At 43.1% G+C, this 25,558-nt stretch overlaps 3 protein-coding genes across 5 annotated transcripts; all 3 read left to right on the forward strand.

Moving 5' to 3' along the window:
• The first annotated feature begins 61 nt into the window (after positions 1-61).
• On the forward strand, positions 62-11,851 carry pdxdc1 (pyridoxal-dependent decarboxylase domain containing 1). 2 transcript variants are annotated; one of them, XM_084678342.1, is made up of 23 exons: positions 62-555; positions 1,648-1,724; positions 1,876-1,944; positions 2,266-2,352; positions 2,639-2,785; positions 2,977-3,166; positions 3,396-3,464; positions 3,574-3,652; positions 3,753-3,837; positions 3,943-3,991; positions 4,165-4,266; positions 4,405-4,530; positions 4,830-4,880; positions 7,466-7,526; positions 7,639-7,709; positions 7,810-7,915; positions 8,047-8,218; positions 8,368-8,486; positions 8,588-8,709; positions 8,907-8,999; positions 9,089-9,185; positions 9,336-9,434; positions 9,623-11,851. In XM_084678342.1, exons 1-23 carry the CDS (start codon positions 328-330, stop codon positions 9,916-9,918), a joined length of 2,595 nt encoding a protein of 864 aa, XP_084534468.1. In that variant the 5' UTR covers positions 62-327; the 3' UTR covers positions 9,919-11,851. The 2 variants fall into 2 exon arrangements, with proteins under 2 accessions (XP_084534468.1, XP_084534467.1); XM_084678341.1 differs by having other exon boundaries at positions 63-555; positions 2,636-2,785.
• A 1,243-nt stretch (positions 11,852-13,094) lies between these two features.
• gspt1l (G1 to S phase transition 1, like) lies at positions 13,095-23,197 on the forward strand. Of its 2 annotated transcripts, XM_084678044.1 has the most exons (14): positions 13,095-13,568; positions 14,968-15,012; positions 16,248-16,490; positions 16,911-16,944; positions 17,085-17,162; positions 17,437-17,617; positions 17,994-18,148; positions 18,345-18,485; positions 19,892-19,985; positions 20,156-20,236; positions 20,893-21,066; positions 21,803-21,892; positions 22,095-22,263; positions 22,470-23,197. In XM_084678044.1, exons 1-14 carry the CDS (start codon positions 13,376-13,378, stop codon positions 22,520-22,522), a joined length of 1,731 nt encoding a protein of 576 aa, XP_084534170.1. In that variant the 5' UTR covers positions 13,095-13,375; the 3' UTR covers positions 22,523-23,197. The 2 variants fall into 2 exon arrangements, with proteins under 2 accessions (XP_084534170.1, XP_084534172.1); XM_084678046.1 differs by lacking the exon at positions 14,968-15,012 and having other exon boundaries at positions 13,235-13,568; positions 22,470-22,665.
• A 1,033-nt stretch (positions 23,198-24,230) lies between these two features.
• Positions 24,231-24,620, forward strand: LOC146253440 (phosphoinositide-interacting protein-like). Its single transcript, XM_084676824.1, has one exon. The coding sequence runs from the start codon at positions 24,231-24,233 to the stop codon at positions 24,618-24,620; it is 390 nt and encodes a 129-aa protein (XP_084532950.1).
• The last annotated feature ends 938 nt before the right edge of the window (positions 24,621-25,558 follow it).

Genomic DNA, 25,558 nt, shown 5'->3' on the forward strand with positions numbered 1-25,558 from the left:
CAACGGCATGGAACGCAATATAGCCAATCACAATCAAGGATGGGAACAACCAGTTTTAGAATGATGTATAGTCATGTATCATGTTATTTATGTATTTATGCATGATTGTGGACATGTATTTATTTATTGATTCATTTTTAAATATGGCACAGGTTTAGTCCTCCATAGATAGGGATTGTTATAATAATAAAAACCTTAGGAGTGCCCGGACTTGTGACGTTAAGAAATCTGCATCCTGAAAAATTCGTCTTTCAAGGGCAGTTGTTGATCAGCTTCATGAATTTGTGGTCCGTCTTTTCCAGTGCGCTTGGCCAATAGAAATGCACAATGATGAAGATGAAGCAGCTACGTCAGCCCTGCCAGCGTGGAATACAGAGCGCAAGTCCAGGAAGTAAACTGACAGTTGTGCGAAGGAAATGGATATCTAATATAACGACGCGTGAACATCGTATATATTCATATTCCTCTCTCAGTCACTTGGTCTGTTCACAGGGGATAGGTGGCATAGCCCTGCTTCAAGATTTTTTTCGAAACGGAGTCAAAGAGCATCAGAAGGTAAGCACTAGCTGTCATTTGAGTGCATCCAAGGTAAACCCAGTAAGTGCTACGCAGTGCTAGCTTAGCACCAGCTAGTTAGATTGGATTGGTTGACATCAAGAATCACGCAGTAGCTGCTGGAATAAAATGTATCTTCTTTTGAAAATTATAATTGGCTATTCTCATTTTGATGTCATTGCACTCGTGAATATCTGTAGGTAGGTGGTGGTGAGGAGAATGTCATTCATTCCAGCCAAAGCTCTATAGTCGAAATCGAGGATGCTGCAGCCAGCTGACTTAGCTGACAGTTAGCTAGCTTTACAGACGTGCATTGGCAGAAAGATTCCCAGTTCAGATTGCGAACATTGTTACTGTCACACATTAAAGAAAGATTAACCTAAAAACAGATCAAATACACACAAGCCATAATCACTTAATTCTTGGGATGCAATTATTGCGTCCATGTATGGGAACTAATCTTCCCAATGCATTTGTTTGATAATTTCACATCATATTGATGATCTTGTGGGGGAACTTCCAAAACTGCAGAGTCAAAAGCTGAGCAGGTATGGACAAGAGGAAAAAGGGGCTTTGGGGCTGCCACACATGAAAGCCCCTCCAGAATTTGCATGTAGGCCAGGATTTGGTTTCCCATTGTCCATTGTCCCAAACTTGCAGTTCCAGTTATATTGGCACTACAGTGACTCCTCCATAGCCAGCCAGTCTACCTAGACAAAAAGCTAGGGCTCTTTAGGGAAAAATCTGGTTAGATGAACAAGACTGGTATTCCAACTCCATCACAGATGCAGAGATTGTCAGAAAATTAAACAGGAGCAAGTGTCCATCAATGGCTACAGTAGATTTCTAAAAGGCTGTAGAGTTGGCATTTTGTGTTCTATAGAGTGGTAAGCCTGCCTTGTCCTGCCAAAGTCAATATTTGTAATATGTAAAACAATCAGGCAGGATCTAGAGGCAGAGGCCAATCTTACTTGAGTCTATTAAAGAGTCAGCACACCAGGTTTCTCTTCAGCATGCTGGCCCTCTAGACCTCCACTCCTGCAGGCAGGATGCTGCTCTGTCGTGTCCTTAACCTCCAATCTTCCACCCCAGATGATGGTGGACCCTACGCTCGCTGAAATGGGAAAGAATCTCAACGAGGCCGTGAAGATTCTAGAGGACGGCCGAAGGTAAAAGCGACACCGTGTTTTTGAGAATATGAGCCCACCTCCCCTCACACACACACACACTCATACCTTGTCACCTGGTGAACTTGCGTAATATACAGGAAGGGGTGTATAGTTTGCGTGTGTTTATTCTGTCGGTCCCTCCTCTACCTAGGTGGTCAGAGCCGGGCAAAGAGAGAAGATGGTTCAACAGGAGCAGTATTCCTGGACCCTTACAGGGAGAGTAAGTGAGACGGCGCACACTCCTCCAGCCACTGTTTCAACACAGACGCACACACACACTCTTTCCTTCATTCTGTGAAACACACATTTGAGTGGTATTTCTCATTGGAGAATCAGCGAGTCGGACCACTGACTCTGACTAACACTGTGTAAAATCAGTACTTTCCTGCTCTTAAGGAAGTTCTGGAGGAAAACTATCAACTCAGCATCTGTGCCAAGATCGATTTCCTCACACTGTTAAACAAACAATTCTTGCACAGAGACTTAATCACTTAGTTCTTGTTTGTTCTTGTCGGTTTGTGCATTTGCCCCACTTCTCCAGTGGGCAGGATGTGGCCAGTATACTCCAGCTGGTACAGAATCTCCTGCATGAAGACGACGAGGAGGAGAATGACAGACCAAGCCACCGGTAGGTTTAATCTGCATTCTACCTCCAGACACACCTGTGGAGGATTGTCACCATATACAATAGAAACTGTATCTGTCTAGTCCATTCAGATACAGTACCTTTGTACACATAGGCTCTGTGTGGGTGTGAATGCAGTGTTTATGTCAACATTGCCACATAATGTGCTTGAAACAGCTGTTAGTCTGCTAACCCGACACTGGAATGTCTTGAGTACACTGGAATGTTGAAATCGCAGAGTCTTCTTTTTGGGACCTTAACCTCCAGTGTGTGGCTCCTCCCTCAGCAGGATGCAGAACTTTGGGGAGCAGGGTCACATGGCGTTGCTAGGACACAGCCTGGCGGCTTACATGTCTGTGCTGGACAGGGAGAGACACAGGAAGCTGACCACACGCATACTGTCGGACACTACCCTCTGGCTCTGCCGCCTGTTCAGGTTTGTGTGCGTGTGTGCGTACGTGTGTGGGTGTGTTTACTACATTTGAGCCTGTTTGTGTGGGTATGTGCCTTGTATCTACCTCACTAGAGCCCCCTGTCATTTACATTTCCCCAAATTCACAATTCACATGCACACGTTCTCACACGCACACAACTTCTCATGAGGTCTACCTTGTCCCTTTGGGTCAGGTATGAGAATGGCTCAGCGTACTTCCACGAGGATGACAGAGAAGGGCTTCTGAAAGTGTGTCGTCTGGTCATAAACGCACGCTACGAAGACTACTCCACAGAGGGCTACTCAGCTCTCACCTCCAGACAGCCGGTCATCTACCTGAGCACCTCCTGTAGGCCAGGCCTGGGTCAGCATCTCTGCAGCCAGGTAGCTACGATGGTGGACACACACACATGCTGCTATTGACATAAACGTACATTTATGTACAATGACTGGAGCATAATAGTCTAATATACCAAACTCAACACACACTCAGTCACTCACACACTCTTTTATACAGACGCACATGCTCGCGACAACACATTTTTACGATAGGTGTCAGATGTCGTTTAATACAGCGTGTAGTTGAGATTGGATGTTTGTGTTTTGACTCCAGCTGGGACTGCCGCTCTCCAGCCTCTGTACTGTCCCATGTAACACCATGTTTGGCTCTCAACACCAGCTGGTAGGAACCTCAGCTCTGTGTATCCATATACTCGTTTTGATATGAGTGCTCCATTACTGCCATCCAGCCATCTTTTTGTCCGTTTCTCACCGTTGTTAATCTTCTGCAGGACGTTGCCTTGCTCGACAGGCTGATCAAAGAGGATGTGGACACAGGGAAGCTTCCTCTGCTGCTGATTGCCAATGCAGGTCAGTGTGAAATCTAGAAAGATCCGTCAGAATACAAAGGGGTTGATATGGGTTTTTTGACGGAACATTTCGTAGGGTGACTGTGTTCTTTCATTCCCAGGGACCCCTGGGGCAGGTCACACAGACAAGCTGGGCCGTCTGAAAGATCTGTGTGACCAGTACAGCATGTGGCTCCATGTAGAAGGGTGGGTAATACACAGACATACACACACATACTCTTTGTTAAGGTGCTTAAATAAAGTGTCTGTATAATTAAAATGTTTTGAATTTTTTATTTTTTATTTTCTTAGGGTCAACTTGGCAACCCTGGCTCTGGGCCAGGCCACATCAGCTGTAATGGTAAACATGAACATGACATTCGCCAGACATATTTCAGATTCACAATGTTTTATGTCTTATACCAATGTAGTCCTGGGATGCATGCAACCAGCCTATAACATGTTATGACTTTTGTGGCTGCTTGTCATTGTTACTGTTGTCAGTGGATAATATCTGTGTGGTGCCTCCTGCAGGCGGCCACCAGGAGTGACAGCATGACACTGACCCTGGGCCCTTGGCTGGGTCTTCCTGCTGTGCCCGCTGTCACCCTCTACAGACATGAAGACCCAGCTCAGGTCTCTTTGGTCATTTAGTTTTTCTCAATTTCTGTTGATCTGTCCCCTGTCCCTCTTTTACTGTGTCTATCTGTCTCCCAGTGGCCTTTTTTGGTCTCTCCTGAACCCTGTCTCCCTTGTGGTCTCTCCTCACCATAGTCCCTGGCAGCGGGGCTGACGTCCAGTCAGCCTGTGGAGAGGCTGCAGGCTCTGCCCCTCTGGCTCTCCCTGCAGTACCTGGGGCATGATGGGATAGTGGAGAGGATCCGTCACGCCACTGCACTCGTGTGTAGCCTCCTTTAATAGTTGACATCCATACCAGTGCACTTCAGTTCTAGCTTCATACTTTTACACTAATACTAGCAGCCGATATAGGTTTTAAATGTATGTTACATGTTTTAGATGTATTTTAAATGTACCATTGTGGTTCAAACTGTGTTACCAAAATATCCTAAATGTCCCGTGGCAGCTAGCCAAGCCTTGCTATTGCATGCAAAACTTTCATTATAAAATATATACCTTATATAGTTGATTTTTTTGGTAAAATTGTCTTTTACCCTCTACCCCTCATTGTCTATCTGTAGAGCCAGCTCCTCCTGACGAGACTGAAGACCCTTGCTTCCATCAAGACATCGGTAGGTGCTTCAAGCACTTTTCTTCTTCTGTCCAGTCTAAACCCTTTTGGAACACTCCCTCTGTAAACTCAATCAATGCCTCCTTGGAGCTTGTACCTTACATTTAGACATTTAGCAGACGCTCTTATCCAGAGCGACTTACAGTGAGTACAGGGACATTCCCCCCGAGGCAAGAAGGGTGAAGTGCCTTGCCCAAGGACACAACGTCATTTTTTTGGGCCCGGCCGGGAATCAAACAAGCGACCTTTTGATTACTAGCCCAATTCCCAACCGTTCAGCCACCTGACTCCCCACCTTATACTTTATGTACATGATATGTATTGGAACGGGCACCAAAAGTCTTTCAAAACGGCGATGTTGTGGGGTGTAGTTTTACAAAAGCTAATTGAAATGTGGTGTTTCCAGTGACATTTTATGTGAAAAAATATATATATATCACTAGGATTATGTCAAGATGAGGATTGTCTCTGTTTTAGGATGTGCTTGACACTGAGATCTCTCTCCTCGAGGCTCTCGCCATGGTAACAAGCACTGAGCCCCTCAAAGTGCACGAAACGCAAACAAGGGGCCTGTTCACTGGCTTCAGCTCAGGGCAGTTGCTGCTCAACTTCCCAGATCTCCATAACACTTTGAATGCCCACACACAACATGATAGCTGACGTGCTGTGTGGAGATCAGTGGAGTTGTTCCGCAGACCCGCTGAGCGAGTGAATAAGCACCAAACGTGTGCGTGGGGATGGTCGCTTACAGTGTCGTGTGGTGCAAAGGGTTCTCAAACTCAGCTCGCAAGTTCTCCTTCTTAGTCACGATTTCTGCCGGAGTAGAAGCTTTAGATTTTTCATTTGGCAACATCGTCGTAGGTCAATCCATGGAATTAAAGTACTGTTATACTGTAGTGTACTGTAATGCAGAGATCTCAATGATGGGGTTGCTTGAAGTTAAGAAACACAGAAATAGGATAAAGTGACAACAGTTTCTGTTAGGTTGCTGTTGTGGTCAGTCTTGTTTCTATACAGGATGGATAGATAGCTTTTAAACTACAATATTGTAAAAGGAGACAATGAGGCCAACATTTCCTGAATTTCTTGAAAGTTCAGAAACTACGGTCACACATTTCAGAGAACTTTGGAAATGTAAGCAAGCATTCAGCAACCCTTATCAGAATGCCGCCGCAGCCTGTTACCAGGAACTCGTACCACTTAAATTAACGAGGGGAATGCGGTGTGACTTTGAGTACCTTTGAGTATAGTTGTTGTTGGGTGTGGTGTGACTGGCCGACTGTGTAGTTAGAGTTGTGGGTTGCCTTGGTTGCAGGGCGCGGTGTCACATGTTCGGATCCCCCCCATATCTGGGGGCTCTCTGCGGGACGTGCTGGGCTCTCTCATTCTCTCTATTGTAGGTGGGACCGACCCTCTGCCTGCTCCCTCCTTCCACTCCTGCTTTTTCTTTCTTTCTTTTTTTCCTTTCCATCTTTCTTTTTTTTCCTTGCCGCTATCCTTTCCGGTCTTTCGCCAGCCCTGACCATGTTTGTTCACCCATAAGCGGAGCCTGACCTCAAATGGAGGGCCCCTCTTCATTGGCTTCTTGACTGGCTGGTCAGATGGTTCTCATGCCTGTTCCTCTAGAGGGGTCACCGCCACAGGCATGTGCAAGGAGCCTCAGAGTATGATGTCACACAAACCCATCCACTTCACACAGCATGATGACTCACAGGTTCAATTTTGACCCTGGTGTCATCAATGATGGACCTGACTGTGTTGGCACAACTACGTGTCTTGACCCTTATCTTATCATGTCATAAAATGCAAGCACATACATACATACATACATACATACATACATACATACATACATACATACATACATACATACATACATACACATACATATGTAGAGACACACACGCACACACTTTGGTACACGCCTCTGACAGGCCAAGTCATAAATAGTGTATACTGTATATTGTAAGTAGTTCCATGTAGTGGAAAACACAGAATTGTCCATCATGTGTAGAATTCTGGGAATGTGAATGCTGCAATTACAATTCTGAGAACCTAGTCATTTGATATAATGGGATTTTTATGAAGGTAAACAAACATGAATACCAATTACTGGTAGTCAAAGGACTTTAAAACCCTATTTAAATGTGATCTCCTGTGTGTGTATATATATATATATATATATATATATATGTACTGTATATAGGCATATACATAGATGCTTAACAATGAGGGGATGATGTAAAGGTTGATGTGTCCCTTCTTCTCAGACTTCCAGATGGACTGTAGCTACTCAGGCTAGGTTTGGAATTGGAGAACTCTGCAGCATTAGAAAATGCATGGACCAAGTAGAAATAGCTCATGCAGGCTAGTTTGAATACTCAAACAAAAATTGTATGTCACAGTCCTTTGGGCATGTCCCATTGCATCACATCACACACTGCTTTCACTAACCAGGCCTGTTCTCACACTTCCGCCCCCCTTTACCTGGTAGCGGCACGGTCACACACACATCTGCATGCTCTCAGGGTCAAATGTGTGTTTGTTGTGTTACACTGCTTTATGTGAGGCCGTTTGTGTGCACAGGTGGAGGATGAGCTGAACTCACCTGTTGTAGTGTTCAGGTTCGCTCAGGAGACCAGTGCAGGTGAGTGATTGGTAGCAGTCTCCTATTTTAAAGCATAATAATAGATACCACAAAATGTCAAACAAAGTGGCTTTGAGTAATGTCATGTTTCTGTGCTCCGCCCCATACCAAGCATCCAGTGGGGGGTCTGTGGAGGGCTATTTCCCAGGGGAACAGGAAGTGCTCGATACCCTCAACCGATGGGTGAGTTAATTAAGTCATTCACATATTGTTCGATGGGTTAACTGATTTATTGATCATTCATTGACTAATTGGCTGATTGGTGGGATGTCGACATGAGTAGCTGGGTGAGAGGCTGGCCAAGCTGGTGCCTGCCAGTGGAGTGGATGTGGTGGAGCTCGAAGACGAGGGTATCTGTGTTCGATTCACTCCTCTCATGACTGCTGCAGGTGAGATACACACACACACACTTATTGTGTACAGTTTCATTGGCAACGTAACGTACAACGTGGACTGCGTATTTCCGCTGAGCCACCAAAGACTGTTCTTCTGAACTCCTGGCGTTCCCTGACCTCCCCAGCTCTGGGCACCCAGTGTGTGGACGTGGAGGCCCTTGTGGAGAGGCTGGCCGAGACAGTTCCTGTGCTGAGCAGCACCCTGTGTCTCAGACAAGACTTCAGAGAAGAGGTCAACCGCCATCCCTCTCTCTCCTACATAGACAACCTCAGCTGGCCTGGACTAGGGGCTGTGAGGTGAGGAGGGAATCAAATTGGGAAAACCTTATTGTCCATACTGCATGGATTTACTTTATCTTCATGCAATGTAGAAAGCGCATGTGCGTCGACAAAGTGTTTTTTCATCACAACCCTCCTGAAATATTTCTGTGTTTGTGTACACTAAGGTACGAACCCAGGAGTGAAGGCATGGACGACAGCAAAAGACAGCAGGAAGTGGAGAAGATCAACAGTGAATTGCTGAAAAAGCTTCAAGACTTGGATGCTGACCTCAGCTTCACCGCTGGTTAGTACATGCTCATGACCCGGGGTTTCTGGGAAGAGAAGTGCAGTTAAAATGCCCATTCTCAGTTCTCACTCATCTCTTCATTGTTTTCCTGTCCCCAGGCCCAGAGTTTGACCAGGAGAGGGACATTATATTTGTTGGCATGGCAACAGAAGACCTGGATGTGTCAGAGCTGGTGGATACCATTGCTGCACTGGGGAGAGATATCGAGGAGAGCGGGAGGGTAACAACATAATCTGTCGCTCACAGAAATGCTCTTTTGCCTACTGACAGATTTTTTACTTTTAGACCATAATCATTTGAAGACAATATACAGACCAGGGTAGGCCGAAATAAGACACAGTTTAGAAGAACTCCACCAGCTTCTCTTTAGTTTGCTGTGCTAAAAGTCTGTATTCTTGTTTCATTTCTTTTTTGCAGCTGTTGGAGAACATGACAGAAGTAGTCCGGAAAGGTATTCTAGAAGCTGAGCTGCAGCTACAGAAAGACAGTGAGGAGAAACTTATGGAAGAGGTACAGGCATGTGTGTTTGTGTCAGTATACATGTTTTTGGCACATGGTCATGTATAGATTTCATCCTCAGTTTCCTTTCTCTCTACCAGGGTGTATTGAGGCAGATTCCTTTAGTTGGCTCTGTGATGAACTGGTTTTCTCCAGTCCAGAGCTCTGTGAAGGGGAGGACTTTTAACCTGGCTGCAGGTACTCAACTGGAAAATAAAAGTCACATTTGTGTGTGTGTGTGTGTGCATCGTCTACTGTATATGAATATACTCAGAAATAATTCAGCAGTTTTTATTTGTGTATATTTACATCATTATTATTATAATCTTTTTTTTATACACACCTCAGGTTCACTAGATTCTACAGAGCCCACCTACACCATGAAAGCACAAACTGACAGATTGGACCAACAAGACACACCCACCTCATCTGGCAAAAGACTACCAGGTTAGACCAGACAGAAGCGCCACTTGCATTTCAGAACTCCATTCAATTTGATTACAATTACCTTAAGTCATTTTTTATTCTACATAATGTTTTGCTTGTTTTATATTATGATGTAACATTTGCATATTATCATTACTTCATTTCATTATTTGACCCCCCTCTACTTTTTTCCACGTCTCCTCCTACAGGCCAGAAGTTGTTCCGCCGCTCGGGGGTGGGCTATGACTCCCACAGCGAGACCAGTTCCGTTGGACATGCTGATATGCCAATCAGAGATGGGGCTGCCACACCCACACCGGTACCCACCCCCTCCCCAACCCCCCCTCTCCCAACCCCCGAGGAGGAGGTCCTTGAAGCCCCTGGACCACCTATGGAGACCGCCCACTGCCTCGCTGAGCCTGCGCCCACAGAGAAGGCGGCCCTGGCAGGTACCGAGGAGGACAGGCAGCCTGAGGGTCAGGAGGCAGAGGAGACCAGCAGATAGGACAGCTCCTGGTGGAGGGGTGTCTTGGTACAGGCTCTCAAATTGCACCAGTACCAGGAGTTGTTTAAAAGAGCCTCATCCGGTTTTAGAATCTGTAAATCTATCCCTTCTTGCCTCGTTTTCCTTTGCAGTGCTGTTTCTAAATAGATGTAAGTGGGAGAGAGCAGCATAGCTTGATAGTGCTATTGTCGTATCCGTTTCTCCTTTAGTTTCCAACCTTTTGAAAATGTACGGGCCGTGTGAAGGGAAGAGGTTGTAAAGAGGAAGATTTCAGAGTAGTAGCCTTGGTCTGTGGGGTTGTATGACACTCCAATCCAATGACTGTATGGTGGTGAATAATAAAACATGGGTGGGGGGACGATGGTTCTAACCACCTGGTAGGACCTGGACATGAGAACAGCAAATGTGGCAAACATGAAGGATTAGATGAGGATTGTAACCATAACCTCAGGTGGATATCTTGTCCACCACCTCCGTCACCGAATGGGTTAGAAATGAAGCGGCTATAAAATATGCAAGTAAGGTAACTTACCTAACACTGGAAATACATTCTTATAATATAATTCTGTATCTACTGTAAATACTGTACACAACTACACCATATATTTTTTTTAGAGAAGGGATTGTAATCAGAAGAGAAACCTAACTGGTATTTGACTTGAATTGGGCACAAAAAAAACTCCCAGTGTATGCACTACCCCAAATATCTCTTCACATCATATGTAATTAAGATGCCAACCACTGTCAATATTTGCACATTATTTTGGGCGTAGATTATGCACATTATATTGGCTTTCTGTTTATGTAGATTTTCAAAATTGGAGAAACAGTGGCCTTTTATCCACTAGTAAAGAACTGCTTCGCATTCACATTGGAGAAACATTTGTTCTTTACCAAAAAAAAGATAGTTTCTTCAATGTGCTGTGTCATTAGTTCACGATATGGAATAGACGTTATAAAACTGTCTGTTGCAAACATCACTGAATGAATGCAAAACTGTTTAGCTTTATTGCACATGTTCTGAAGTATATGACTACTAAACTACTTTATTTAATTTTTTGTATACCTTGTATTGATTTAATCAATCTTTTCATGATTAATTTATTTGTAGTGTCATATTACAAGTTAAAACAAATCATTAACTTTTGTTGCAATAACTGCTTTGATGAAGATTTACAATTACTCCTGACACATTTATATCCGTCCTGCCTCCAGAAGAAACTTCTCAGTTAATTTACTCAATTTTCTGTGTTACGTTCAAAAGGGAAAAATGATTAGTACCAAGCAGGTTTATGACATATTTATTTACCATTGTCTTTTATGAAACACTGACTTTGTCTGTAACACTGTGCCATTGACATGTTGTTTATCCAAGGCAAAAGCCTGGGTATACTGTTCTCAATGTCTTAAATATTATGGTTGTGCCCTTACCTGTGTGAAAATCAATTTATTTGTTTTGTGCAGCCTACTTTTTTTTTTTTTCTTTAAATGTTGGAATATCTAATTTGTATGTATGGCATATTGTGTCAGGAATACACAAAATCATATTTTCTCACTTTATTTACATTTTCATTGAAATGTGATAAATCTACACAAAGGCTTTTATTCTGTTCCAAAGCACTTTTTTAACTACTTGTTCTGGTGCAATAATCCATTAAAATGTATCAGCATAGAAATTATTTATACTGTTTAACATAGTATGTTCCTAATCTGCGAACGTTCTTTTTTAAATGCTGTAGATTTCATTTTATTAGGTGTAGTGTTCGGCTGATATAGTTCACTTTTAACAGTGCTGTCCGCCAACAAAGTGGTATGCATACAAAAAAAATATATGATTACTGATGCCTGTCTTTTTTCTGTGAATTTTAATTCCAAGTGGAAAGGGGGTAGATGTATTGGACTCCAATCACATTTATTAAAACACGAGAGCGATTATTTGATTTTGGGTGTAATCCTTCCATGAACCCTTGTAGACCCTATGGTTGCAATACAAGGCCATTATTCCACAATGTATAGAGCAATTTTCACCCTACGTCAAAACGAAGTCACACAGGTTCAACTGCGCAAGTCGGTTGCAAAAGACGAACGTCTCCCGGGTATAATACACTTGGAGTGTTGATCAAGTCATCATATATTTCTGGCCACTGGATTTCAGTGCTTGACACGTTTCATTTGTCAATGCACAAAAGTCACTTGACCCTGATACCTTTAAAATCCCGAATGAAACAGGCTGTTAAAGAAATCAGAGATGCTGGCTATCTTCAGCAGGCTCGTATCTACAAAAGGCAGTCCTCCCTGACGTTTTTAGTGTAGAATGGAGTGAACGGGCAAAACAAGCCTGGCCAACCGAGGTCACTTTCTCAGGCAACGTTTATAGTGAAGAATGAAGTGAAATACCACATTGTGCACACTGCCAGTGAGCGACCGAGTCTGACTGAGGCTAACGACGTCAAAACAGTGTATAATGGGGAAACGTCTCACTCAGATTGCCAGTTTTACACAAATCACAAAAATAATCGGACCAGCTGGCTAAAAGCAAAATTCCCATATCTCTTGAAAGCTGCCCCGTTCGACTTTTTAGGTGAAGAATTTACTGTAAAAATGTAATTTTTGGTATTTTTAAATCAAACTATTTGATCTATTGTTTGCCTCTATTACCATGTTGATTTTACACAACACAGTCTCCCTCGTGTGGAAGACAAACGTACATGCATTATAATCTGAGCACACGGAGTTTTAATTAATTTTGTAACAAAATGACACAGGCAGGCTCGGTTTTGATAAATCCCGTGTGATTTAAAGGAAAAGTTTTTCAAAACTGTTTAAAAACAAAATTCGAACATTGATACTAAACTACTGCTGCCAGTACCGACTGCGCCTATATCCGCCATGCATGAACGCTACAGAATGGATACAACATTTTAGGCGCATTAATACAATTCAGAACGTGACGTAATTCAGATAGCGACATTAGATTACAACCGGGCCCTGTAAATCGCTTAACTTTGCTCTTCAGCGGTTAGTCAACAAAAATGTTGAATGTGCGGTTATTGAAAAGGAGTAGGAACTCTGACGTAAAACTCAGTTTCTAACGTGTATGGAAATGTAGTTTTCTTTATGCCAACAGTGTGCGTGCTCGAACGAAGGCAACGTTTGAGTCGCACAGCATATCCCAGTACACACCAGGATGTGGCTCCCATCGGTTGGGGAGAGTCAGCAGCACACACGAGGACTCACTGGAGTGCTGAGTCGAAGACCTCTTTTTCGAGTCTCCCCACCGAGAGAAACCGGCAGTTTTATTTCAAGTAAATTGGGCACATATAAGACGATAGAGAGGGGTAGTTTTACCAATTTTTAGGGGTGACCTCAACATCGGGTTCGCAAGGGGTGGACACGTAGATCAACTGCGTAACGCAAGTCTTCACCATAGTTGTGAAAATCTAGCAAAAGACACACGATGGACCCAAGAGACACTGCCCCTGATTCCTGGGAACAAGAGGACGATGTGGAGGCCACGATCGACGGAGAACTTGGATCAGCATTAAAAGCCCTCAACGTGAAGGCCAGACCATTTGTACCCAACGTAAACGCCGCCGAATTCGTCCCGGCCTTCTTTATGAAAGGGCCCTCGGAAAATCCTGATTCCGGTGGTAAGTTCGCAGTCACGTTTGCATTTAGCCTGCTAGCTAGCTAGCTTCCCATCTAGTTGTAGGCTGTCTGACCATACGCACACAAGACACGCATGCATACATTTGAACCGCTCAAACGTATGACATGATGTTCGTCCAGATACAGTAGCTCTAACTGGTCCGTAAACTTGTTTGTTCACCACATCGGGTTCCTAGCCAAAGTGGAAACCGTGTGCTAGCCAACGTAATTTTATGCCAACTCGCTATATTATTTGTGATCAGCGAGCTAACAAGTTATCATCTTGACACCTGTGCTCAGTTCGGTAACGTTAGCTTGCTAGCTAATTAGCTAGTGAATCATTACTAGCCGGCACAGAAGTGGCTAACATTAGCCAACAGTTAGTTAGCTAATCACACTCGCCGGACAGCGCCTGGTTGTCAGCTGTGAGTGAAGTTTAAAATGACTAGCATCGTGTGACATAATTATTGCTAGCTAGTTAACTAGCATTACATACTATAGTAGGCTAGTATAGCCACATGCAGTATAACAAAGCAACAAACTTGGTTGTACAGTACCAGCTCTAGTTCACATACTTGCGAAGTTCTGGGAAGTTTAATACAGCATATCTGCCTCTGCCTAAACACATGTCAGGTACATAGCTTAACTAGCTAAGCTATACTTATTGTAGTTTGGCGTGTCGAGTTTGTTGACGCGGATGCGATGGTTAATTTAACAACCAGACTGGCAAAACTGTCATAATTTGATACTTTTATTTTCACGACATAACTTGTCTAGCCATGATAGTCAACGTAGCAGGCTAGCTAATAACTTGTTGAGGTCGGAACTAGTGTAGTGTCATTTTTGGTGTGACGTGGTGTTAACGTAGGTAAGCAACCCTGTCCCAGAACACTAAAACGGAACCAGATACACTGCAGAAAAGTACTTTACTAGAAATTAACTTCATTACATTATTCTGGACGCGAATTATTCGGGATGTTCTTACATCGTGTTTTGCTTTCAGTTTTTTTGTTTGCCATTGGCAGGACCAAAGTCGATTTAGCCTACTGACACCCAAAAACTCATCTGTTAAAACCGTATTTCCTAATGTTCATACACACATTTACCCATGGTTCTGTTGAGCAAGAATGGTATAAGCATTGTTTGGTCTTTTACTTAAGTTTATCCTTTAGCTCATGGAACTGGTTTGATCACTTACTGCAGCACTAGCTTCATCTGGTATAGGATATCCTGAAGAAGCAGCAACACCTAAACTCTCTTAATAGGTTATGTGAGATCTGGCACACCGGAGTAGTGTTGTGGTCAACCTATGTTCTGATCTACAATGACCTTGGACTTCAGGGGCCTACAAAAGTTTTAGGTTGAATGATACACTAAGAGATAACTTTGTCCTTCTTTCAGTTGATGTTGAAACAGTCGCCACCATGGAGGTCTCCGAAACGGCAGGTATGTCTTGCCTGCTAGCTCTGTCTGGTGTGTGTCTGTGCTCGCATATATGTGCTTGTCTCCCTAATTCCCCCTCTCTCTCGTGAATGTTTTTTCGCTAAATAGACTGTTGCCTATTGGGGGCCACCATTGCTTGGTATTGTCCTCAAATAGGTGGCCTCACACTCCATTGACTAGTACAACAATGACCAGCAATGCTGTCATGTCATGATGTAGAAAATAATTTGCTCATTAAAACTATTTTCTTTTGGTTCTATTATTTACAACAAGGAAAAATAGAAAATGGCAGTTTTTTTTTTAAACATTATTTATTGTAGACTAGATGCTGGGAGTTTAGTGCCGCATTGGATGACTTATATTCCCTATGTTGTTTACAAAAAGTAGTAATTAACCGGTGATGTCAAGGAGACATTTGTAGATACCGTCATCTGATGACGCATTATGCAGTCTTTGCTATGCTTCCCCTTAGCCCCCCCCCCCCGCACCCCTCTTTCTCGCCCTCTCTCTATGGCGTCATGCCAGCAGTAAAGTCTGAGTGTGATTTCCAACTTATCATAATAAACAGTTCACCTGCCTGTACCCATAGCAAACCCAAGGTCTAGTAAAGAAACATTGTGTTTTATCAGATTAAGTTGAACCATGTCTACCGAGGAAGTGAGTAGCATTTGTCAAAAACTCTGATCTCATTAATCTAAAGAGAAAAGTTTTGAATACTAACCATTCTAGGTAACTAGTTAAAACTGGTAGTCAATGTACCAATGCTATTAGTTTCTATTTGCATATAGATGCCAAGGAGACATTCGACTCATCTTTGGATTGATTTATCATTACTGTCAAATGGTGATTTTAGCTCTCTACAAAACACTGCTGTATTTCATTTACATTAAAAGTTTTGAATATGCAAGACAGCGCAAAGGGCCTCGGAGCCTATCAAAAAATACCGGCCCAAGGCATAGCCATAGAGCTCCCCCCTCTAACCTATTTTCCACTGCACATTTTCACTGTCTCATTGTTTGAATGACAACCCCTGCTCTGCTACTGCCTGCATTGTCAGTCGTTGTCACAGCAGTCCAAATTGAACCTGACACATCCACCAAGTCACTCAGTCGCCCTGAAATATATTGTGTAGTGTAGACTTGTTCAATGTTTTGAAATGACACTTTCACTGACGAGAGTTCCAAGAAAACAAACTACCTTCAGTGAAAGATGGCTCTGTACTGTTTGTCCCTCTGCAGCCCCGGTGGAGAACGGTGACTCTGAAATGACCCCAGAAGAGACGTGGGACCAGAAAGGCACTGAGCCTAACGAGGCGGAGCCAGGAGGCGGCCCAGGTGGCGACGAGGGACCAGTGGTGGAAGAGATCCAGCAAGAAATAATGATGGAGGAGGACGAGGAAGTGCCAACGCCTAAGATGGCGCCCGCCCAGCCAGACGCTCCCAAGAAGGAGCATGTGAACGTGGTGTTCATTGGCCATGTCGGTGAGTGTCCCTGTGGTCGCCTGTTGAACCCTTCAAATGTCACCTCAGTTTTGTTAGAATGGTTAATAAACGGGGGCGCCCTGGTGGCTCACCGGATAAGTGTGCACACCACGTAGGTTGAGGCCTTACCGTTGCGGCCTGGGTTTAAAGATGGCAGTGACTGCCTTTTGCTGCATGTCTCACACTCTCCCTTTCCCTGCCTTTCATGTCACACTTCACCTGCAAACACCTTCAATAAAGTTAAAAATAAAATAAAAAATCTTTCAGATGACTAATAAACAACACAACCCGTCAGTGTTATTATGAATAATTACTAATTTTGATTTATTAAATGTCAAGTGGCTGGTGTTCACTCTCAGGTTAATTTTGCTCAGGTTAAAACATTTTGCTCTCTCTGATTCTTAATTCTATTTCCTCTAGACGCTGGAAAATCGACTATTGGAGGACAAATCATGTGAGTGGCAGCACTCTCAATCATTTTCTCGACTTACTTGAGATGCATAGTCCAAATTTTAACACCTGTTGCTTTTCATATCCTCCTCCATTCTCTCCCTGTTTGCCCCTGCCTCCCTCCTGCTCTGCCCTGCCTCACAGGTACCTAACAGGCATGGTGGAGAAGAGAACTCTGGAAAAGTATGAGAGAGAGGCCAAGGAAAAGAACAGGGAAACCTGGTGAGTTTGAATCTCCTAGTATCATAAATACTTTCAGATATACTCAAGGTCCTTATCAGGGCCCTGAGATGGGTATTGTGGGAAGAACCAGCTAATGCGTTTTGTTCTGAACATGTGCATTTAGCTTGTGCTTCCGGAATAGAATATGCATTTACAAGATGATTATTTAAATTTAGTATGTCATATGGAACTTGATTATTGTAAAAACCTCCACTTGTATAGTGACTGTGGCCTTATTTTTTTACTCTGCAATTGTTTCTCCTCCCCCTCCTAGGTACCTGTCCTGGGCCCTCGACACCAACCAGGAGGAGAGAGACAAGGGCAAGACTGTGGAGGTGGGCCGAGCATACTTTGAGACAGAGAAAAAGCACTTTACCATTCTGGATGCCCCAGGCCACAAAAGCTTCGTACCCAACATGATCGGGGGCGCGTCGCAAGCTGACCTGGCCGTACTGGTGAGTCTGTCCGAAATGGCCCCGGGGCGTTCATCAGACTGAACACCTCCCCCACACTAACCACCAGTGTTGTACCAGCTACATTTCAATTTAGGTTTAACCTGTCAGACCCATTTAGACGAAACCTCCATGAATTCCCATGTTGTCACTGTTCATAAACAAAGACCTGTTTAGCACACATAATCACAATGACAGTTGTGCTTGCTCGCTCTTATTTAACAGTTGCATGTCATTTAGAATCAAAGCACATTGAGACAGGGGTTTAATACACACTGGGGGATTTTGTAAAAATAAGGGTTTGCATCAGTGATGTATTTCAACACCTAAAAATGCGTTAAGTGCTAAAGCCCCATCCACAATCTTTGCTCTTCCCCAGGTCATCTCAGCCAGGAAAGGCGAGTTTGAGACGGGCTTCGAGAAGGGGGGGCAGACACGGGAGCACGCCATGCTGGCCAAAACGGCCGGGGTTAAGCATCTCATCGTCCTCGTCAACAAAATGGATGACCCCACAGTAAACTGGAGCCTAGAGAGGTGGGTTGTTTAGCAGCTGTCTCTTCATAAGACCTGAGATGATGTCAGTAGACCAATCTCTTAAGTACATAGTAAAATAAATAAATAAAACATTCCTGGTGATGGTAGTTTATAGATAAGCAGGCTAATGTAGGAGCACATACCCTCCTTTGACTTCCCAACTCATCAGTAGCATCACTGACGCCCTTGTCTTCAGGTACGAAGAATGTAAGGAGAAACTAGTGCCATTTTTGAAGAAAGTTGGCTTCAACCCCAAGAAAGACATTCATTTCATGCCCTGCTCCGGGCTAACAGGAGCCAACCTCAAGGAGCCCATAGACTTGTGCACTTGGTATACGTGAGTATCTTTTTCTTTCTGAAGCGCAACATCAAAATAGGTTGTAGCCCTAGAACTCAAACTAGAAGCTATCTCACTGAATTATGATTGCTAGTAGAATCTATTTAGCCACATAAAAGGACATTCTAGAGCCGTGTTTCTCCACTGGTGGGTCCCGACCAAGGTTATAATCGTAAATGAAAACAAAACAAATGAAATAACGAAAACGAGGTTGTTAACTGAAATAAAAACAAAGCATTACAAAAAAACAATAACAAACTGTATTGTCCGCAAAACTAACTTAAATAAAATACAATTATAGAGTAAATGTATTTTGTTTTTGTCAATGTCTCATAGAGCAAATGAGTTTACATTTCTGACTGGGGACCCAGAAATTATGACATTCCATGTCAAATTGAACACAGCATAGTCCATGCTCCTCGCCAAGCATCATGGTGGTACCGATAGTCGGAAGAAAGCGGTCCTATTTGGGATTACTTTGAATATGACGTGTGTCAGATAAAAGCAAGTGCCTTGCAGTGGAAGTTGGTTAAATATATGGAGAATTTATTAAAGGGAAAAATCCCACAAATTTGAAAGTACATTTCATAAGCGCGCACAAGGAGGCTAACCTAGCTTACCTTAATAAGGTAAAGGCCAACGCCAAGCCCCCCGAAACAGAAGCGAACCCCTGTACAGGGCTAGGCAGCATGACGGAGACATGTAGGACAGAGAACACTACAGCAGTGCTTTCACCGGCGAACCGATAGTTGCTGTTAAGTAAATACGCATAGCCTGGCTTCCAGTCCAACTTAGCCCCGCCCACAACTAAAATTTGGTCGGGAAGTTGGGTCTGGAGGGGCTCCTATTGGGGACAAACTATATAAAACCAGGAGCTGGGCGGACTAATGAAATTGCCAGGGTGGGCTTTATACGATGATGGACAGATGATCAACAGTAACATAATCAACAACGTCACGAAAGAGCGTTGGTTAATATGGTTGGTTAAGCATAAAAAAAAATAGAAACTAAACTAGAAAAACCCGCTTTAAAAACTAATTAAAACTTAACAGAATTTGAAAATAAAAACAAAATAAAAATTAATGAAGAATGCAAAACTATAATAACCTTGGTCCCGACCCAAAAGTGGGTCGTGAGCTGGTGTGGAGAGGGTCGCTGTGTGTGCTTCGGCTCCGTCAAACTTGAACCATCGAACTTCCGATGGTGTGCTTTTATTTTGAAAAGTACCTAGGGTCACACTGTGCTGCCCACATTCTAGAACACAAATGATTACTGCACAAATTGTTTGGTGAAATACATTAGAATGGTTCGGAAAGACCAGTTGAGAACCACTGTTCTAGACACTGCTCCGGTCAGATCAATTGAGTGTTCGATCAAAACTCACATCACTTGTCTTGCTGTTGCAGAGGGTTACCATTCATTCCACATCTGGACAGTTTGCCAAACTTCAAGAGATCGAGCGGTGGCCCTGTCAGATTACCCATTGTAGACAAATATAAGGTGAGCACCAGGACAAGTCCTCCCCTGAGAAGGATTGGTTATTGGGATGGGTGTTTGTCAATGCTAAGTGCTAACATTTTAAGAATTCCTGTGGTGGGCAACTGACTGTATCGGGTTCTTGGTTCTGACCAATGTCATCTTACTCGTGCTGACATCACATTTGTCATCAGGACATGGGCACCGTGATCCTGGGCAAACTGGAGTCGGGCTGCATCAGCAAAGCACAGCAACTTGTCATGATGCCAAACAGGGTAAGAGATTCCCCAGACCTTTGCCATGAAGCCACGCCTATGGCCTCTTATTAAACCTACTGCTAGTCTTAGCAGACCAGCTTCGAAGCAAGCGACATGTCTGCAAGTGTTTTGGTCCAAGATTTTAAGATTTTTTTGTTAAAATATACAGTTGTGCTGAAATTTGTTGGTACCCTTACAGCTCTTTGAAATCATTCTTCCTGAAAAGTGATGACATTAAAATCTGTAGCATCATGTGTACTTGCATATCTTTGGTATAGAATAGAGCAAAAGCTGTGAAGAGATAAATTATTGCCATTCTACAAAGATATTCTAAAATGACCTGTCCATGCTCTTTTCATTTGTTTTATTATTAACAATATTATGTTGGAAAACAAAATCAAAAACAATGTCTGATTTCTATTAAATATGGAATAATCGATGGTGGATGCCAGTTACATTTACCAGTTTCAAGTTATTTAACTTTAACTGATAACAAATTAGAGCACGTCTGCATACTGTCGGGTAGGCTACAGTATATTTTTGTCTGCGTACAATTTGTTTTCACTGGTCTGTAAGAAAGTATTATAGAAGACCCTCGAATGTTCTATACCTCTCTTGGTGTTCCCCTGTCAACTTATGGGTCCTTTCTTCCTCCCTCTCCTTTTCCCCCCCAGCACACGGTGGAGGTGCTGAGCCTACTGTCAGACGACGTGGAGACGGACGACGCATCCCCAGGGGAGAACCTCAAGCTGAGGCTGAAGGGCATCGAGGAGGAGGAGATCCTGCCTGGCTTCATCCTCTGCAACGCCGAGAACCTATGTCACTCAGGGCGCACCTTTGACGCCCAGGTTAGTCACCACGGCATGCTTGCACCTGCACGTTTGACCCACACCACCCAACCGAGTCCTTCGACGATTCATTATTTATGAACGAGAGACCGTATAATGGCTTGAGTAATTGTAACGTGTGCTTACGGCTGCCCCAGCTGTTCGTAGTCTCCAGCTGTGGACTGATATCAACTGCCAAACTGAGGTGGAAACTGCTAATGCAACTAGCTAGCTAATGCCTTCTACCGAAACACACACAACTAGCTAGCTAACTCTTATGTTCTCCAAGACTGAATTGTTGTTTTCTTGCAACATCACAGCTGGAGATGTCAGAAGATCACTCACTAGGTGGCGCGTGGACAAGGCAATAGCTTCTTTGCAGTCGCATGACTATTTGGACTCACTATACTGCTAGCTAGCATGCTGGTGGTCCATATTTTGGCAGAAAAATGTATTGAAAGCGTATTGAATAAATAGTGCAACCAAACCTTCCACAAAACAAGAACAATACAGTTGGGAACAAGACAAATACTGGGAGGAGTAGTGGTGCCTGTAAAAAATGTGTGGTAACAGCAGGTGGCAAGAATACTAATTACTGCTCTTCTAAAACCATTTTCATTCTGTGTCTCTACACACAGTGTACTTATTGTGGTACTATGAATATGAGGATTTCGTTTTTATGATTCTTTCCAGGGTTGTCTCTTCCAGGTGGATGAATGTTTTTTCAAACAATGTTTCTGTTTTGTGTTTCTCATAGATAGTCATCATTGAACACAAGTCAATAATCTGCCCGGGTTACAATGCAGTCCTTCACATCCACACTTGCATCGAGGAAGTGCAAATCACGGTAAATCCACCCACCACTTTTATGCCCAGTTATTAACTTATGGATACATATTTATTGTATTGGTCCTACAAACATCCCAAATGTCTAATGAACTGACAATAAAACAAATGTATATGTATCTAAATAGTGCTTAACATGTCATACCAACAGTGTAGTGGCTGTTGGCAGCAGGCCATATTAACATGTGTCTCGTCTGTCACAGGCCTTAATCTGTCTGGTAGACAAAAAGACGGGAGAAAAGAGTAAGACGCGACCGCGCTTCGTCAAACAGGACCAAGTGTGCATCGCCCGCCTGCGCACTGCTGGAACCATCTGCCTTGAGACCTTCAAAGACTTCCCCCAGATGGGACGATTCACCCTGCGGGATGAAGGTATGGGGACCGGTCTGGTTAGGGGATTGGTGGGGGGGGAGTGGGGGGTCGTGAAGTAGCTGCAAGCCAGCATAAGTTGTTATTGGGCATTGTCCAGTGTTATTTGACCTGTCGCATGAACATACCTTACTAGTTTGTCCAGTTATTTGCATTTACATATCAGATGTTTGGTTTGTCACCTTTCCTTCTGTGTGTCCTCCATCCAGGTAAGACCATTGCCATCGGTAAGGTTTTGAAGCTTGTTGCCGAGAGGGACTAAAGCTGTTTCATGGGAGTCCCTGCGCAGACTGGCGAGAGACGAAGTGGGAGTGGGGGGGAGGGGGAGCTGGAGTTGGTCTAGATGTCCGTCAGCGTTGTCGGTGACAACGAAGACCCTTCTTGCGCCTCTCTTTTCTCCCCCTCTCACTGTCGAAGATCAGCTTAAAAAAAACTTCTGTGAAAAAGAAACCTGTTTTTAAGCAAGCGAAAAACAAGATCAAGTCCACACGAGTCAGCTTTCTCATATTGAGAGCTCAGCTATGCCATTTTTGGGTCAGGTCCCCCCCACCCTTTTCCCATCCACCTATGCTGGTCTACTCATGATTATTAAAAGCAGATTATTTTTTTTCTTCCTCCAATTGTTTATTTTTTATTTTGTTTTTTAAATTGTTTTTTGCTTCCATTGATGAAAAATGAAAAATGGCAGCAGTTGTATCTGTAAACAGATGTGGACCAGTAATTGCTTGGAATACAAAAATTATTTACAAAAGAACAACAAAAATGTTTGAGAGAATTTAACTAGTTGAAACCAAAACGTTGATATATTGGTTGTACATGTCTCCCATTGGTTTTACCCACCTTTTGGTTTCTCATAGAACGTTCTGGCAGTGTGCTTGAGCGTGTTCACATGTTATTAAAGCAACTACTATGACAATAAAATATTAAATTGGGGAAACAGTTGTGCGTATGCTTTCATGACATTAATACAGTTGCGATGAAAGAAAGGATAGTACCTTGCATAGATGATTCCTAAAAAAGTATGTATACTTGCTGTGGTATGGCTAAAATGTGATGAAAAATGATAAAATGTATGTGACTGCAGTGGCTAAATGTTTGTGTCGTCAGGCAGACATCTGCACATGAAGTAAATTCACGACGGCTCAATGACATACGATTTAATTACATACGTTTTATTGAGTTGCTTTGCAAGTACATTTTTAAAGAATAAACATTTATATTGTATTTGGTTTTTTATTAAAGCTGATATTTTTTCCACTCAAAGTGATCAGAGCATCCAATGTGTAAATCTACATTTCACCAGTTATTACTCACTAGAGTTGAACAGTCACACACTGTATAGTCGCACTCTTAATTAGACAGATTCCGTGAGGATTATTGTCGTAAACTAATCGATGTCTCATTTAATCATAGTGTAATCCATTGGTTCTAATATAATCTTGTCAGCGTACTGGGCTGTGATACATCAATATTCCATCATCTGTATTTGGAGTATTGGAATGGCCATAACTAGATTACATGAAATTCCTGTTAAAATGTGTGTCATGAGGGTACAAAGCAGAGCTGGATTTGTTGGATGATGTTGGACAGAAAACTATTGGGTGGGGCCACTAACTCGTGTGGGCGTGGCTTTGGCCCGAGCAGTGAGTTCGGCAGCAGTAGGGCAGAACATCCAAATATCACTTATCTGAGCACAGGACCGCCACTTATTAACGCGGGGTAAAAAGACGAAAAAGAGCAGCATTCAGATTACTGAGAAAAGGTAAGAAAAGATGGGATTAATCTTTATGAGAAATCTTTCTTAATCTTTCTTGCTGAATCGCATTATTGATTTGAGTTACATGACAAATGGGTTGATAGAACCAATTGATAATTGATTGAATTTGTTGTACTTATTATGTGTCTGCTACTCTAGTGACGTGTGAGTGTACTCTTATCTCTTGATTTGTCTATAGCACTCAAAGCTCAGGATGCTCTCCACAGTGGTCACCATTTCCGAAATGGAGCGCTCCGGGCAGGATGCAGAGGCATCTTCGCCGCTGAACCCCAACCCTGCTGGGCTCACCCTCCAGCCCCATGCCCCTAACCTCCAGTGCTGGTCCCACTTCCATAAGCCCATCTTGGCCATATTGGTTGGAGGGTTGCTGTTTGGTTCAGGCACGGCTCTGTCCCTGCTATACTTCACCCAGATGGGAAATGTGCCCTATCTGCTAGGGCCTCTCCTGCTGTCGGTGGGTCTCATGTTCTTGGTGACGGGGCTCGTGTGGGTGCCCGTGGTGAAGCAGAGTCTGGAACACAAGGCACTGACTAAGGTCAACGATGGCAAGGGGAGCCAGCTGGAGCAGCAACAGCACTTATAGCCTTTGACTGGACTGAATGTCAGTGTGTGTGCAAGTGTGTGTGCATTTGTGGGTTTCATACCAAATGAGTTAAGTAAATTGGGCTTCTCAATACGCAACAAGCTGAGTGGATATAATGCTGACTGGAGTGTTGTCGTTATTCTGTGTCCACCATCACATCTGTCTAGATTGTTTCTAGTCTACATGAATAGAATGTACTCTTTATTCATTGTAAATAGCGTAGAGAATCTTATTTTCTTAATATGGGCAAGTACAATCTCCTCCCTAAAACAAGGGAACATCCCGTGATTGTTCTGTTGGAGTATTAACATCATTTTCTGCTTCCCATCTGTTTGATTGTGATCTATAAGGGTTTGCCCTGTTTTATTTTCTACCATAATCTGCTGTTTTCATTGTAGCTGCTGTTCTGTGGTGGATTTGTAAATCCTCGTAAATAGGATTAGGGGAGCAGAGAAATGCAACTGGACATGACTGGACTTGATTGCTGAGGTTATGATGGACACATGTCCATGTCCACGTCCATGTTCCTATCTAAGAATTTCAGGCTGGGAATTATCTACCCTTTTATGTTTCTAGGTCACAATTATTGTGTTCCCATCTGTCAGTGTTTAAAATGCAATCAGATATACAGCCAAATTATAATTATGTTATTAAGTTAGTCCGAACATTTCGCAAACCTAACATAATGTGTTAATCTGGTTGATTTGTCAATGTCCTTTTGTTTGTTTTCAATAGTTCAACATATTGTAGTGTTGCATTTTTCACTTTACTGTAAAATCCTAGTCTGCTTAAGTTACTGTTTATTTATTATCTTACTTCAACTGTGAAAATTAGATTTGTTTTAAATTTAACTTAATCTCCCTTTTCCTTAAGTGGCGACATGCATTTCTCTGATCAACTTTGTGAGCCAAATGCATATCTGGCTTCAATTGTGTTAA

This window comes from Hypomesus nipponensis, chromosome 17, assembly GCF_054491055.1.
Source record: "Hypomesus nipponensis isolate SF chromosome 17, ASM5449105v1, whole genome shotgun sequence".
In the NCBI taxonomy this organism is placed as follows: Eukaryota; Metazoa; Chordata; class Actinopteri; order Osmeriformes; family Osmeridae; genus Hypomesus; species Hypomesus nipponensis.